We start from the raw sequence: 16,781 nt of genomic DNA, 5'->3' as shown, positions 1-16,781 counted from the left end.
TATCTAATGGGAGAAGCTGTGGCGTACAAGCCTCAGGTGGTCATCTGGCAGAAAGGCTGAGCAGTGCAACAGTGTTTGCTCTGGTGATGCTAAAACATGCCATGCTCTTCAGATAGCCTTTAGCTGTTTTGAGTAGTTTTCAGCCTACTTTTTATAAAGAGACAACAAACTAATGTGAACAAAGGCTTCTTCAGGTCCTTGGCTCCTGTAATTGCATATGCACATTTCTGTATGTCTAGTCTCAGAAATTTGGGCCTGGAGTAACTTTGCTTCTGAAAATGTAGAGAGAAAACTATGTTTTGTAATGCATAGAGACATGCATTACAATGCATAGATTGGGGCAGAGTTAAGCTGTTTCGGACTGTTGTTTGGAATATCTCCACTTTGGTGCTAGTAGATGGGTTTTGGTTAATGTGCTGTTTTCAAAGTTACAACTTCTACATTGCAACAGAGAAATGGAGGGATCTTGAGGGAGAGGGAAAATGCTGAGATGATGTCCAGAACCCTAGACTTTTTGCTTCTGGCAGGCCTGTCCAGGCTGCACCCACTCTAGATGGTGTATGAGCCCTCAGCCAGCACAGATGGGGAATTATTCAGTGCATTTATTTTCCTGCGCTGCCTGGTTTCTTGGTGCTTTTTCTGTGACTCTCCTACCAAGATTTCCTTGGTGGTGGATCCTCTTGCCCAATTAGAGGAAGGGCTAGGAAGCTGTTTCAGATTTTAGATGGCAAGTGTTGTATGACCATTAATCTGAGATGGGCTTCCTAGAAATAGCGGCATGCTGTGACAGCAGTTCTCTTGTGGCTCCTCCACTACCACCTTTCTAGTTGCATAGATAAGCTTTCATAAATACAATCTGATGCAGTGTTGTCTGCTGAGTTTGCAGAAAAACAGCTTAAAATAATAATAGCTTTAAGAGGTTGGCATTGCTTCTGTAAGGACTAAAAAATAGTAATAGTTACAAAAGGTTGACGTTGCCTCTGTAAGGACTAAAAATTTAAGTTTACATATCATCCTTATTACCATCTTCGCTACTGAGCATAGAAGTAGAAATGGGTCTGGGAGCTGTAGAGAATATCTGGGGCCAAGATCATCCCATTACTCTTCTTCACCAAACCCCACTGGGGGGGCCAAGGAAGTGACAAGCTCTCTGGTTGATGGTGTCATTATTGTCTGAGAATCCTTGAGGTCATAACTGCAACTCTTCCATCCCTGTGATATCACGGTGTCCCCAGGCTGCTCTAACTTTGCTGTCACACAGTGAAGGTTTTGGTGAGTGAGCCTTACTCTGCAAGGAGTGACAGTGGGGAGGCCCTCTCAGCAGTGCCTTTGGGCAAAGGGAGGTGGTGGCCAAAGAGTGTCTCTGTCATGCAGCCACTGGCCTGCATGACGCAGGTCATCCATGTTCAGAATGCTTTGGGTGAGGTGACTGAGGATGCAGCATGTCCCAGGTTGTGGGGAAAGGCTGTCTCTTCTCCTGGAAGAGAGGCCTGCCAGGAAGCTTGTTCATGGGAGAAGCTCAATTTACTGTTGTCTTTGCTGCTCTGGCCACAATGGTTGAGTCTCTAGGGCTGCCAGGCAGACCCTATTTCAGCAGCATAGGTGCTTTGGTTGGAGTCAGCAGGCAATCCATGAACACTGTGGTAGGGAAGCCTACTCTCTCAGGACTTTGCTTCTTGCCATTGAAGTCCTGCATGGATTTCCTGAATCTTAGCATAAGAGGAGATCCTTCTAGACAGGGACAACAGATGGCTATCTCTACTCTACCTGGTCTCTCATTTCGAAAGTTTTGAACATAGTGCTTTACAGGTTTGAGAATTGCAGTTGAAGCAGCTTCAAGGTCACTGGGTTCAGAAGGCTTTGRGGTGAGGGTAGTGAATGCAGACAAATGCACAGACCATGACTCTCCCTAGAAACCAAGCTGCACTCAGAGCCTATCAGAGACCAGAGAGCAGACAGGTCCCCTGCTTTCCATGTGTTTTCTGTCCCAGATGACGCTGCCTGCTCCTATTTCTCCTTGATCTGTGCAACCATTTTGTTCATAGGCCTGCCTCTATGTTGGAGAGAGAGAAGGCAATGATTTTTCTTCCTGTCTCTTCTTTTTCTTGTTCTCTGGTGAGCTGCTCAGAGAGCTAGTTCAGCTTAGTCACAGCTCCTTCAAACAGATGTGGTGGCCAGTACAAGCTCTTAATGATCCTGCAGTTCTCAGGGTGTCTTTGACAGCTTTCATTCATTTCTCTCCTGGCTGGAGTACAGGTACAGCAATGTCCCAGTCTGCCTTTTGACGCTTCTCCCTTTCTAATTAGAAGGACTTGGATTTTTGCTCGATTCACCTCAGTGCTGACAGTCCTGATTCCACTTAAGTCTGGAAAGAGCAGGGATGCTCCTGGAGGGACGTGAGTGGGCCCTGTTCTCTGTTGGTGCGAATCAGCTTCTCCACAGGCAGTGGCCATATGTAAACAGTGGAAATCCAGAAATGGTGCTCTTGTTCCCTGCTGGGTCGCAAGGTAGGTGGGAAAAGCCAGGGAAGTGCTGAGCATCTTTTTCTCTCATTAAGACAAATGGCAGTTGAAGATGCTGTACACTAGGCAGTGTTGGACCATTGCTCCTCATTCAGCTGKAACCCCAAACTGGAATATTTAAGCCCTCTTTTCCCCTTCTTCCCCTAAAATGTTGAAAAAAACATAAATGACCATTTGATTTCAGAGCAACAATAGTGTTTAATAATGTTTTGTGTGGACACAGCACCTTACAACCATGGCTCTCTATGGTCACCACAAGCAGCTGTACTAACAAATCCCAAGCTGTCTTGAATTAGTGACTTTAGGAATTTCCAGTGGAAGGCTCTGGCATTTCCCCTGCCTTTCAGTGTGGCTAGTGCAACACAGAAGTCAGCAACTTGTATGCACTGTAAGGGCTTGGATTTGTTTTCTTGAGCCTGAGCAGTGAGCACCTGACCTTGTAGTGGGGAAGATACACCTCTCATTTAGGTTGTCATGTGTTGTCTTTCCTCTCTTTTGAGTTCTTCCTGCAAGGTGCTCTGTGCCTCCAGCTTTGAGTGAAACCAATGACTGCAAAGGCTGCTGAGTTTGATCCAGTGTCTCTGCTCTTTGTCATCTGTCTATGCATGGAGCAAGATTCTGGCTGCTTCTCTGAGGACTGATGTATCCAGCACCCATGAAATGAATTGGGAGATGCTGATGCCTTAGCACCAACTCTGTCCCTTCTTTCCAGTCATCAGGGTCATCAGAAAGACAGGAAACATTTTTGGAACACAGCTGATAGGTCTCCAGGGGGCCAGTGTCAATCACAATTAGTTTTGTTTTGTACTTAATTATTTTCTTGGGCTTTGGCATCRGTGTTGCACACAGCGGGCCTTCGCTCCAGGCTTGTTCTCAGCAGCATGCTTCCAAGCATGACCCTGCTGCAGTGAGCGGAAGGTGAAAGCAAACAAAAGACACCTCTTGACATGGGCTTCCTGATGAGAACGCAGATGGTTTCTAAGCACATGGCTCTGCTAAGAGGCTCAGATGCTGCTTTTGCTAGAGTCAAGTCTGTTTTGGAGAAAGGTTCTTCCAACCATGTTCCCAGGACCATGTGGCATTTCCAAAGTGAAGACTGGACTGTTCCCTCTTGCTCTGAGGCAGGCAGCCTGCACTTTGCCTGGGCTGTTATGTGCATTGCCCAGGTCTGTTTTCTTCGTCTTCAAGTCCTCAGCCCTGCACTCTGTCACTCTGCTGGTGCTGGGCACTACTCAGCTAAGATAAGAAACTAGGCAGCCAGCATCCTATCTGTGTAACTCTGGTGGTATCACCTGCTGTACCCCTGTACAATGGGGGGACACTGGTGACCCTTCCTGATGTACTCTGTCTCACCGCTGTCCTTTCCCTGCTTAACCACCATCATTGKTAAAGAAACATCTCAGCAGGCCCCTCCTGCTGGGCCCAGGCTGGGGCATGGCTCACAGTGCCAAGTTCATGTACAGGCAGGGACATTTTTGCCTGCCATGCAATGATTTGGCCTGCCTGCTGTTCTGCCTGGCCTGCCCTGGCACCTGGTGACTTTTGTATGGGCTTTAGCAAGCTCAGATTAATTGTTCTTCTCCTGACAGCTCATTRATCTATTATTTAGCAGCAGAAGCGATGAATATTTGATCAGGCTATGGAAAGAGAGGGMCCAAGTGCACCAAGAGGGGAATTCTGCTTAGACTTTTGTGTCCCAGCAGGGTGATATGAGGAGGGAGCAAGCCAGCCCTCTTTCCTAGGAGGTTTTCTAGCTGACCTTACCCAGGGTGGCCCAGGGCTGCTGGAAGCTGCTTTGTCCCCAGGCTAGAGCTGCCTGGGGTGGCTGGGGCCCTGCTGAGGCTCTTTAGCAGTTGTAAGATGAACAGTTCCTCTGCAGGAGCAGCTGCTGTGCCGTCTAAGGCTCCCTAGCTGATGAGAAACCAGCTCTGGACATTGCTCCTCTCACTTGGCTGGTGTCCTGGCTCTGGATGTTGGCTTCTTGGCTTCTCGTTTTCTTAGGTGGCACTCTCGGCCTAGGCCCTGGCCTGTGGGTGGGTTCCACAGCACCAAGTGTGGTCTTCAGCCCAGGCTTGTTCTCTGGCTCCCTCAGACCCAGCCGGCCTTGTAGCATGCATTGTACTGTGGTGTCTTAGCATTGTAGTTACAATGGTGATTTCAACCCTTGTAACAGCAAAGTCAGTGCCACTGGCTACTTGATCCATATGGCTGCTCTGCCCTCTCCAAGGCAATGAGCTTTTCAAGGAGAACTTCCCCACTTTCAAAATGTGTGGCCGACTCCTGCCAAGCAGTTGTCCCATCTGACCTGTCCTAGCTGTCTGTTGCTTTGGACTTGCAGAGTCTCCTCTCAATTTGCAAAATGGTTAGCCATTCCTCTGCCTGGAAAGAGAATCCCAAGCAGACGTAGTTTGGCTTCAAGCCTCATACTTCAGCGCTTTCACTTGCTTTTGGCTTTCCTGACCCTCAGAACACACTGTACCCCTGTGGATTAGCCATCTTATCCTTTCCAGCTTGGGCACAGCTCCAGTATTAATACAATATACATTTTGTTATAATAATAACTCAGGTCCTGGTGTTTCAGACACTGACAGTCATCACAGCCTGATTAGATTGACTCCAGTGCTGTGTTTAGTAGTCTTTGCATCTGGCAAGTCAGAAACTGTCTCTCTATTTCATAAAGGAAAACTTTTTAGGTTCCATGCTCCTGATCTGTGAACCTGTTGCAGCAGGATGGCTATGCTATCCTTGGAGGAAGCAGAATAAATAAGAGTGTTTTCACGAGACTGTCTTTCCATCTAGCTGCATGCCATAGGGAAAATCCTTGTTGGACCCAAAAGCTTGGGCCAACTCTGAGCAGAGGCTTGCAAGGCCTTGACAAGTGTGGGGGATCTGTGCCATCGTGTCAGGCTACTCTTTGGGGGACAAAAGAAGGTGCCATGAACAAGATGAAGCAGTTGATCCAAGGAATGTTTTAGGCTGCAGTTCTTCCCCTCCATGGCTCTGCAGCTGACCTCTTTCCCAGCTATTTTGAGTTAGTCTCAATGTCCTTTACAGAGCATGGGGAGATGCTGTATATGGGCTGCTCATCAGCATGCCACCTACAGGGACAGGTATGGGAACTCGGAGGACTGTCAAAGTTTGGCAGGGCCATGCAACAATGATAGGAGGGACTAAGTCCTCCTGACCTGACTGTCTTGCCCTCCTCCTGAGGCTCTTGTTGGATGCTGCCATATCCTAGTTCAGGTTTGGAGGACCTGGCTGGGGAGCAGGGCTCTTTTCTCATTGAATGAAAATTGCCACCCCTTGCAGGACTCTCTTAAGAGTCCGTTGCAGGTTCTGTTTAAAAAATATCACAGGCAACCTTTTCATAAGGGGCTGCTGACTTGGGCTTTGCTCTTCAGTGTCCAGCTGGTCCTGAGAGAGCTGATAGCTCCTACAGTCAGCTCTTGTTTAGCTTGGACTCTGGGCAGTTGTTTAATTAACTTTATTTACATAGGAAAGACTCGATAACTGGGAGTCCCAAGGCATTGCTTTGAGAATGACTGRCAATAATTTGGATTTCCAGGGAGGGAAGCTATGTCCAGAAGATAGTCAGGCAGGAAGAGCTGAGAGGATGTCTTCAAGGTAGGAAAGAAACCCCARTACTGTGTAGAAGGCCATGGAGCAGGAGCTCACCACCGCATCTCTCATGGGCTGTGTCCTGGTTTTGGTGTACATCGTCCAGCTGTCTCCCACATCTGGAGCCCATGCCTTATCTGAAGTCCTTGCTGGTCAGTAGCTTTCTCTGCTTCAACTCAAATAAAAAAATAATGGCTCTTCCTTAGTAGTGATCCAAAGCTCTGTTGCTAACCCAGGAGTGGTAACATGAGGTGTAAGGAAAGACTGTTATTGAAGACCATCTGTACAGGGCTTAAACCTATAGGATGGGGGTTGCTGTGGATGTTGACTTGCATCTGGACTTTGGAGGTTTGAAATACTGGCCGCAAAGGTTGAAATGCTGTAAGATCCAGTTTCTCCTGGAAGTGAGGGCTGCCAAAAACCTCAGTGCTCATGAGATGAAAGCTGAATCCCTGCTATCCACAAGGTACTTTTGGAAGAGACCAGCTTTGGTCTGGTTGGCCCTTTAGGCCCCTACCGCGTTCCCTGCCTGGCCTCCCTGGGCTCAGCTGTAAATCTGCTGGAACATATGTGGGTTCATGCCATGTCCCCCTGCCAAAGGTGACCCACATTTTCCACAAGAGCAGACAGCTCTTTCTCTCACCCCTGCATGTTTTGGCTGCTTGTACTGTTATCCCTCCCTGGCAGGGCTGGTAGGCTCTACCAGAGCAAGCCTGTCCTGTGCAGAAGGGAACAAGGCTGCTGAAATGGGCAAATTTTCCAGCTGAGGCTGCTCAAACATGATCAGAAGTGACAGAGCAGTGAAAAAGTGCCTGCCTAAAAGGAAACATGAATCTATTTATTGTCACCCTCAGAGCAGAAGAGAGACAAGGCTGCTGGAGGGTGAGAACAACGGCGTTTTTCTGTGAAGTCAGCTTAGAGCAGAGCTACTGCAACCATAGGTCAGCTTTATCCATGTCTTTTAACTTCCAAAGCTGGTGCTTGTCTCCTCAAGACTTCCTTTATCTTGTGGTATGTGGTTACGTGACAGCTCCTCAGCTAGAACTGTTCTCTGCTTAATGCAGGATGGATATTGAGCAGGCAGAGGAAGACTTGGTTCACTCTTGGCCCAGCTTTTTGAGGTCCTCAAGATGAATATGAATGGTGTGAGCTTCAGTCCAGAAGCTGTATTATACTTTGCCCTGACACCAGTGAGCCATGGAGGGAGTGTTGCCTCARTGCACTGCAGCTACACCATTCTTTGGCTAAACTTGATCTTTTGAGGTCCCCACTGGGGAGCTTGAAAAGCTTTGGTTGGCCTCAGGAGTTTTAGGGCTTTATTTGAAAGGAGACAGGAGAAACTGCTTTGCCTGTCTAGGATGCTCTTCCAACCAGAGCCTGTCCTTCCTTGCTGAGACTCTGCAAGGAAACTCTAATGGGGACCTGCCTCACTGTGGCCCAGCTGTGTAAGTCAGTGCATGTGGATACGTGGGGCTGCATTTTTTACACAGTCTGTTGGCTTTACCTGTTTGCTGGAAATCTGTTAGAAGGCTGATAACACAGGTCTAAAATTCCACTTCACTTCCCTATGAGCCTTTCACGATGCTTCTTCTTGGTCAACCAAAGTGAGCCCAAGCTGCCTACACTAGCAGGCCAGCAACGAAGAAAGGAGCCTCTGCTGGCTCCTCAAGTTCCTTTGGATGTAAGCCTGAGATGGCTCCTGCGTTGTTTGATGCCCAGCATGCCCATTTGCAGCTTCCCAGGAATGGCTGTGCTGTGCAAGATGGGCTGCCCTGTCTTGGTATGCAGTGGGGTTTGTGCAAATCCTGGCGCACAGTTTAGTGCTCATGTCAAAGGCAATCTGCTTAAGGATGAGGCATCAGTCTTGCAGTGAGCCTGGAGACTGTGCGCTCTTCCTCTCCTGCAGCTCCCTGTGCTCGTGATCTTTCTAGAAGGTCTCAGCTGACCCACTGCCCTGCTGAGGTTACAGCAGGTAGGACAGGAGCTCCAGGCTTTCTGCCTCCACTGCCTGCTCAGCTCTCTGCCACTCATGGTCTCCTTCAGTGAGCACCTAACCAGCAGCATGCAAAACATCTTTTTTAACTTACAGTAAATGTGGTTTCCATGTTAAGACTCTCCCAGATCTTGTAGAAAACATGCAGCATTTCCAGAGTTGGTATTTCTTTATTCCCCTTCAGTGAGTGTTCTCTAAGCACTGCTTGTTTGGAAAGCTGAGCGCTTTGTTCCGCTCAGCTTATGTCACCTGCTGAAATGCAAACACTTCTGGGGTGAAGTATAGGCACTGGCCTGTGAACCTTGGCAAAGATGGGACAGGAGATGGTTGGGTGGTTTCCTTTGCTAACATTAGCCTCAGCTAAGAACTGGCAAAACTCCTCTCATGTGGGCCTGCAGGGGCAGGATGAAGGCAGGATTGATCAGTGAGCAGCTGTGCTTTTTTCCTCTGCATTTACTCTTTTGCTCCCCCTCCTGCTGCTGCTGCTTGGTCCTCTCCAAATTGTTCTTGCTGTGAAGGTGGGACTGTGGGATGCTGCTGCTAAGAAGGAAAAGAACTGCCATTTTCAAGCAGTTCTCTTGGCAGCCAACCATGCCAAGAAGCAAAAACAGCAAAGAATGTGTGGCAATTTAACAGTGTTTTGAAGAATTCTCCAGTAGGTCCCTTCCTTCCAGAAACCAGAGTGCCTGCTGCTGAGATGGAGAAAAGACAAAGGATTTTATTGCTGGGCATTTGGGGAGACTGGTGGTCCAGCTCTGGTTTCAGAGGGCTGGCTGAGCTCATATGCCACAGTCTGAAGATGGAGCTGCATCTGACTATGCTGAGAGGAGTGAGTGTGTTAATACTGTCTAGAGAAGAGTGCTTTCCTCTCCCTCTTTTTGAACCCCTCTGGATTCATTGCAGTTCTCTCTGCTGTTTGCTGGCTCTATGTCTGGCTGTACACCCCAGACTATGATGTCCCTAAGGCAGCTTGCACACAAGAGATGAGCTTTGCTGGTGTTGATGAACCCGCAGTCCTCTTCCAGTGTTGCTTCTGAGCTGGACCTCAAGTATTTCTGAGCCACTGTTGTGTTGAATGATGCCTGCCAAGATTTCCCATGTCCTTGCAGGTGTTACTCCCCGTTTTCCCTTCCTAGGCTTGATATGGGAGTGTTATTTGGCATGATTTTCCAACCTGGTGTAGTTTTTACCCCTGGGAGAAGGAATAAGTGGAGGTGATAGAGCGAGAAGACAGCCTGAGCCCAACACGAGCTTCCAGGCAGCTGATCTGTAGAGGAAGAGGATGGGGAGGCAAGTGACACCAGGCAAAAGGAAGACTTCTTCTGCTGCAGGAAGGCCACCTAGCATTTGCTGCTCTTGTCCTAATTAACAATTATTAATGTTTTACAGGAGAGTTTTGTCTTCTAGCTAGTTGCTGTGGCAACAGCCCTAAGCTGCTGTTCCTTATCTGACAGTTGTCTCTCTGTCAGTTCCTTACTTGTGCTGTGGACCAAGCTAATGAGACTGTGATCTGCTGAGAAGGAGGTGGTGAACTGAGGGGTCCAGCTAGGCCTGGGGAGGCAGCCTGCAGGGGTCCACCCAGGAAGCTGGGATGGGTCATGGGTCCATGCACCTGCTGACTTCATGATGTGATTAGCGTGAGAGGGGTGACATGGAGATGATGATCTGACTGAGAATGCAGATTGGTGATTATGCTCTGCTTCCCTCCATCCTCAGGGCTTGAACTGGGTGTGCTGCTGCCCCATGTGCCCTTGTGCTGTCATGTGTTTTGACGGCTGCAAAGGAGCCAGGGCCTGGTGGTGGCAATACAGGGCAGTAATGCCAAGTGCTTTGTGTCCTTGTTGCTTTCAAACACGTCAGGCACCTTGGCCTGGGTCCATCCATCTATATCCAAGGGGTACATGGGAGAAGGCAGAACCATTTTATTGGCAGTGAGGGCCCATGTTGTGAGAGGAAGAAGGTGGGGCAGAAGGACTTGGTGCTCGGGGAGAGAAAAGGAAGGTGTTAATTGCTGTTCCCAGGGCCAGGCAGAAGGGAAGGATGAGGGCCATCAGTTTCCCCTCCACTTTGTCAGCCCTTGTGCCCTTGATTCACCTCCCCTGGGCTCCCCTAGTCCAGCCTACATSCCTGTGTCCCTCTCCAGCTGTAGGTCCCCTGCATGTTCTCTTGAGGTGCAAAGGCCTCTTTCTCTGGGAAGCCTAGCTCATGGGCTGGATGTGGGGAGGCTTGGAGCAGGGCAGCTGCGGCTCAAGGGCACAGCCATCTTCCCAACACTGTCCGTCCTTCTTTGCCACATATATAGAAGAGCTGGGACCTTCTGGCTGTCAGTGCTTCTCTCCTGCTGTGGAGAACATCTCTCTAAAGGCACTGGATCTCTTTCTGCTCTTGCAGGGAGTCCGTGTTGCTGTACTGGCAGCTGAAATGCACTGAGTAATGAGAGATGAGAGGACTGGGTCTCGGCAATGCAGAGGAGGGTGTTGGATGCAGTTAGCCAGGGTAGGCAGCACTGGGTCTGCATGTATGGCTCTCCAGCGCTTGTTGTTGATACCATAATGTAATCATGTTGTGGGCAGTCACTTTCCTACCATAGTTACTCCCATTAGAGCAACTGGGAGAGAAGAGGAATGAAGGGTGAGTTATGACAGCTCTTATGAGGCAAAGCCAGCATTAGGAGGCTCTGCAACAAAGGCTGCGTATGTAGCTTTAACTCTGACTTTAGGATGTCCAAGAGCCTGATCACATACCACTTTCCCTTTGGGCATCCCTGCCTCGTTTGGTGCTCAAGGAATGAAACAGCCCTTCCTCTCTGATCTTTGCAACACGGCACCCTACCCCTGACATTGTTCCAGGTTTCAGCACCACGATCAGGGCAGGGTTGTCCCCTCGCTCCCAGTCTGGCTGCTCTCCATCACAAATGGGTCACTGAGTTGTGTGTGCATAGAAAACAGTGGTGCGAGTATACAGCTGGTAGACTGAGGCAGTACTGGTGAGCGGGGGGGGGGGGCTTACTTTCACAGCTGCTGCTCTTCAGTGCCTCTCTTCTGSATCTAGTGTTAATGAATCAACCTCCAGCATCCCATCACAGGGTGCTCATGCTTGTCTTGGCTCGGTTGTTTGTTTGAAGGCACAAGAGGTGGCGACAGCTAGATGTTACTTTCCACTCTGGCCTGTTGCTTTGCTGACATCTCCAAGGTTTTTGATGGCTTCGATGGCTTTGCGCTGGAACACCCAGACCCACAGCATCCCCTCCATGCCTCAACATTCACTTCCTTTTTCTCTGTCTCAGGGGCTGACACCATGAGTGAGACTAGCTCCATTAGCATGGAGGCCACAACCGACAGCAGAGACACCTCAGTGGCCACCTCCATCCTTTCGCCGTTCCCAGCCAGTCGTGGTCGGGAGGAGACCGACAATCGTAGTGAGCACAGCTACAGTGAGTCTGGAGCCAGTGGCTCCTCCTTTGAGGAGCTGGACCTAGAAGTCACCGGGGATGGGGAGGGAGCTCCAGGCCTGCTGCTTGACTTGGGCTGTGCAGAAGACCAGGAGGTCACAGGCAAGTGGACCAAGGAACCCATTGCTGCTGAAAGAGGCGAAGAGTAAAACAGAGACCTGGCTTCCTTGCCTTTCGTAGGGATTTAAAGTACCAAGAACTGTCTATCTTCCTGTCTSCTTCTTCTCCAGCCAAGAGATTAAGTTACTGATTTCTCCTGGGAGCCACTCTCCCTCTTTGCAGAAAGGGTGTTTGAACATTACAAGGGCAGATGGTTCAGCTGCAGGGTTGGAGCTGGGAGGCAGTGGGTCCCCTACAATGCTAGGGTGTGCTGGGGTAGGTGCACGCTGGTGGGTAGTGAAACGCATTTGCAGTTTGTGTGTCTCTAGTTGCCTTGCGTATTCTCTGCAGGCATCTCTGGGGGTGTATGTGTGTTCCACAGGTTCCCCTTCTCTCTAGTCTCTCTATTGGTGCCCCTCTCTCACCCACAGCCTATTTCTCTGTCACATGGGTGTGTGTTTGCTAACACCAAAGAGCAGTGAATAGGATTGGTTGATTTTGTTCCCCCTTTCTCTTTTCCTTGCTGAAAATTGAAACATCCAGTGTAAAATTGTCCTCCTGAAACTGCCATGGAAGCTTTTGGAATCTGTAATAAAATGGATGCTTTTCCTCTCAGATGGCCAACAGGGTTACTGACTGCCTCTTGGCTGACTGTGCTGTCCTTCCTCATCGTGGGGAACAGGCTGCAGGCTCAGGACTTCTTCCAGGCTGTCTCATGTAGGGCTTGCCTCTCTCCCATACCACAGTGAATTGCCAGGCTCCCCACACCCTCCCAGGGCTCCGGAAGAAGGATGCAGTGCAAGGAGGAATGCAAGAAGGCCTTGCAATGCCCTTGGATAGCCCTATTGATCATACTCACTTTCACAGAAGGGCTTGAGCTGAGGGGCCAGGATAGCACCTGCTTTCTCAAGCTGTTCCATGAGCAATGAGGGGGCCATGTCAGTGGTGCTGAGCTGGGCCAGACAAAGGAGGCCAGCTGAAGGAGGATAATTTCTTCTTGGGTCTTGCAAACCCGCTGGGAGTAAAAATGCCCCCATACCACTTCACTGAGTTCTTAGTGGGCATGGCAGTGCCATGTTCCCCTCCTGCATGAAGTCCCTGCCTGCTCTCTGGAACTTCCTTGATGGGGGTTCAGCAGTGAGCGGGACCAACCTGCCTGGGCCGGGAGAGGCACAGAAGGGTTGGGGAAGTACGGCTGTGTTGGCTCTCCTTTCTCCCTGCCCCATCCCTTCACCTCAGTCTTTGTTAACAGGTCTGGGGAGAGCTGCATGATCTGCCTTGCTTAATTTCCCCACTCACACTGCTGGGCTGTTGACATGGAAATCAGGACTTGTCCCATCCAGCAGGACTGTAGGTGTCTGTAGTACCCCTGGGCACACTACTGCCATCTGTGTGGGGTGGCCCACTGGGACTGACCCAGGGATCAAGAAGGAGTGATTTAGGGCTGTATTAGGGCTTGGGTGGAGAGTGATCCTTGTGCAGGCCCTGGTTGCAGCCCCTGGAAGAGGCRCAGGCAACCAAGACCAGGCTTACCCCAGGAAAGTGGAGAAAGTAGCTGGGATGTCATCACCCTGGCTGCCACAGTACCCTGAAGCGATGCCTAGTGGTTAGAGCCCCTCTCTAGGCCCAGCAGAGCTAAGTTCCTTGCCCACCCCCATCCCTCAGCTCTGCCCTGGTGCCTCAGTTTTTCTTTGGCAACCCAGGGCTTGTTCCTCCACAAGTTGAATGTTGTGGCACAAAAAACAGGGCTGGGTCCACAATGTGGGAGAGATGGGTCAGGGGACACCTGGCCATTCCTCCAGGGTGGGGACATGTCCTCCCTGGCTTGAAATGGTGAAGATTACTCCTCAGCGATTGACATGGGATTTTTCATAAATATTTTGTGCTCTGAGTGATAAAATATTAAAAATATTTTCCAGCCCATGTGGAAAAATATTGCTCTTCATGGGTGTTTATCTTTGTTGCCAGTTATTACAAAACAGCCAAACCCCCTGAAATATTTATGCCTGGCTGAGTCTCCCTGGGGGCTGGAGCCAGACAGCAGATATTGTCTGGCTGCTTGTCCCCTGGCCCAATGAACATGGGGAGTGGGAATTTGCCACCATCCCTCTGCTGCCAGAAATGCCAATGCGGCAGCGAGCTGCAGAAGAGTTGGTGAAAGGGTCACCACAGCCAACACATCCTCCTCTCCTACAACACCCTGGTCTGTCTGTGCTTTGAGTGCTGAAGGAGATGGACCAGCAGTGTCTGGGACCCCAGCATTGTGAGAGCCCTGGGAGGTGACCTAGCCCCAGAAGTCCTGCGTTATCCTCCCCAAAATAGGACCACTGGAGGATGGGGAACAGAACTGTGCCAAATTTTGTTGTGGTAGCCCTACCTGCAGCCTGCAAGCACAGTGGGGAAGCTGAGGCACAGTGCGGTGGAAAGCTGTTGGAGCCCTGGAGGCACCTGCTTGCCTCTGCCCCCGGTCGCCCCCAGTCACTCCATTCTTGTCACTGAGATCTGTAGCTCTCTTGGGGATCGATCAGGATTCAGCACTCCCAGGAGGCCAGATGGGGCCAGGAAGGGTTGAGGCAAATGTTGGAAGGCAACCAGTGACCCCAAATACTATCTCCAACTGCTGTCTCTGCCTTGGGAAATCCCTGGATCTCTGATGAGATCGTCCCCTTGTGAGCATCGCCCAAGCCATCCCCCAAGCTCAATGCTTGGGCTAAGGATGCGTGCTGGGGGCCACATGCTGGAGGGCTGTGATGTGTCAGCTGGTTGGTGCTGGGCTCTTGGAGGTTTTGGTGAGCGTGATGCCACCTTGGGCAAGAGGCTGTGCAGAGCGTGAGGTGAGTGACCCCAGGGACAACCGAGCTGTGGTTACGTGTGTGTAGACCTGTGCCCTGCTGGGTCGGTCTGTGCACTGGTCCTGTCCTGCCTGGATCTGCTCAGTCCCTGCCTGGTCCTGCCTGGACGTGGCCGTGTCCTGACCGCTGTGCCCATGCGGGCTGTGGCAGCACGGTCAGTGGGCAGGCGGCGCAGCCCCGGCAGTGGCCGTGCCCGCTGCGGGGAGGGTCGAGATGAACCTGCGAGCCGCGGCCCGGGGGTGCCGCCGCCCGGCGGGCGGAGGCCGGGGCCGGGGCGGGGGCCGGGGCGGGCTGGGCCGGGGGAGGGCGGAGCAGCTCGGCGCGGCTGGGATTGGCGGAGTGTCAGAGGCGGCGGCGGCGGGCGGGCGGCAGCCGCGGCTTGCAGGCAGCTTCGGCACCGGCACCGGCACGGACACCGGCATCGGCACCGTTTCCCGGCGCAGCCCGTCGGGCCCAGGTAAGCGCTGCGGCTCCCGCGCCACCTCCACTCCCGGCACTGGCCGCCCGACCCCGTGGCCTCGGGCCGTCCCATGCCCTACCAGAGCAGCGGCACCCCCTTAGGACCCACGGACTGCCGAGACCCCGCGGGGCTCCCCAGCCGGTGTGCGGGACCGGGCTCCCAGGGCTGCAAGTGGGGTGCCGAGCTGGGCACGGGCACGGCACCCGGAGCACGGGTGCTGACTGACCTGAGAGTCCGTGTGTGTGTTTATGGGATGGCTGGAGCTGGAGCTTAACCGTTAGGCAATACAACCTCACCAGGGCCGAGTGCTGATGCTGCCGTCCATCGCCCACTGCCTGCCCCCTGCCCAGGGGCAGCACTCCAGAGTCAACTCCCAAAACCTCTGGGGTGCAGGGCACAGGGTGCCTTCCCTGAGAGCCTCAGCAGCGAAAGCCTGCTGGGGAGATCCTCATCCTGGCAATGACCTGGCAGTACTGAGCCCATAGCAGCCAGGCTGCTAGAGCCGCTGATGGGACGGGGCCTCTGCAGCCTCCTTTTCCCATAATGTTTCACTGACCCCTCTTGCTTTCTGCTCAGCAAGGCAATGCTGGCAGTCAGCTGTGTGGCCAGATCGAGGAGCACCCCAGCACGGGCAGGCTGGTGCCTCTGGGGCACCCTGAAGGAGAGGCAGTGGCTGTGAGGCAGCAAAGTGGAAGGGATGGCCCTGGTGTAAGTGGGGACAGCTTCCTGCTCTCTCCCAGGGCACAGATGATGCTTTGGCAGGATGGTTCCATGGCTGGGGATCACTGCAGGGTGATGGTGTGCCCATAGCTCCCTTCTCCGGTTCTCAGCCGGGGCAATGGTGGGATCTTGTGAAATCTGAGGGTGCCTAGAGCCCAGGGCTAGTTGGGGAGGCAATGGGATGGATGAATTAGTGAAACATGTGACACCATATCCTTGCCCAAGCTCCTCAGCAGAGCTGGTGTCGGGCAGGAGACACCCTCCTCTCTGGCCTTGCTGCTGGGAGCACAGTCCCAGGGCGGTATGGGCTCAACCAGTCTAGGCTCCTCTTTCCTTACTTTCTCTCCTTTCGCGCTTTCCTGGCTACTCATTGCTCTCTCTTGTCCAGGCTGGACAAGAGGAACCAAATGGTGGTTGGAGGTGACATAGCAAGAACCGCAGAGTGGTTGTTTTGATCCTGTGGTGTGCCAGGGCTTGCAGGCTGCTGGGGGAGAAGGGCAGCTGTGAAGACTCTAGAAGGGAGGGAGAGCCCAGCAGAGGTGGCCATGGCCCTGTGGTACCAATGGGAACCCTGGAAGGAGATGATGGGAGAGGCTCTTCAAAGCTTTGCTCCCCTGCTGCCAGTAGGTTCCTAGCCTATTCAGCATGTGTGTGCATGTCAACTCCTGGTGACACACACACACACATGTGCCATCACACCACCTCCCTGAGGCACTATGTAGCACGTGTGCACTTGCACAATGCAGCCCTTATACAGGTGTGCGCACACACAGGGAGTAGATACCTATATAGATGTGCAGGCACACCTCGCATGCCAGGTGCAGATGTTGACACACACGGTGTGCACCACATCAGTATGTGCACATGCACAGCATATAACTGTACAGATGGGTGCACACACAGCTGCCTACATGCCCAGATGTGCATTTTAGCACACTGTGCTTCTCTGTACAGATATGCATATATACACAGAGCACATACTTGGGCAGATGTACGTGCACACACAGTGCATGCTCTGCACAGGTGTCTACACAATGTACCCCATGTTTAGCTGTACAGATGTATA

The 16,781-nt window shown here is 51.7% G+C and overlaps 1 protein-coding gene across 2 annotated transcripts in view; it reads left to right on the top strand.

Annotated features, from left to right (window-relative positions):
• Nucleotides 1-12,298, top strand: part of TEX264 (testis expressed 264, ER-phagy receptor) — a 71,188-nt gene extending 58,890 nt beyond the window's left edge. For both annotated transcript variants that reach the window (XM_085316394.1, XM_085316393.1), the window contains one exon: nucleotides 11,420-12,298. In XM_085316394.1, the coding sequence (XP_085172520.1) occupies nucleotides 11,420-11,733 (314 nt within the window). In that variant the 3' untranslated portion in view covers nucleotides 11,734-12,298. The remainder of the gene's footprint in view (nucleotides 1-11,419) is intronic.
• The last annotated feature ends 4,483 nt before the right edge of the window (nucleotides 12,299-16,781 follow it).

The sequence above is a fragment of the Rhea americana genome, unplaced genomic scaffold (assembly GCF_003343005.1).
Source record: "Rhea americana isolate MKP2758 unplaced genomic scaffold, rheAme1 scaffold_469, whole genome shotgun sequence".
Taxonomy (NCBI): Eukaryota; Metazoa; Chordata; class Aves; order Rheiformes; family Rheidae; genus Rhea; species Rhea americana.
Note: the sequence above shows the minus strand (reverse complement) of the source record. Positions and strands in the feature narration are given on the sequence as shown.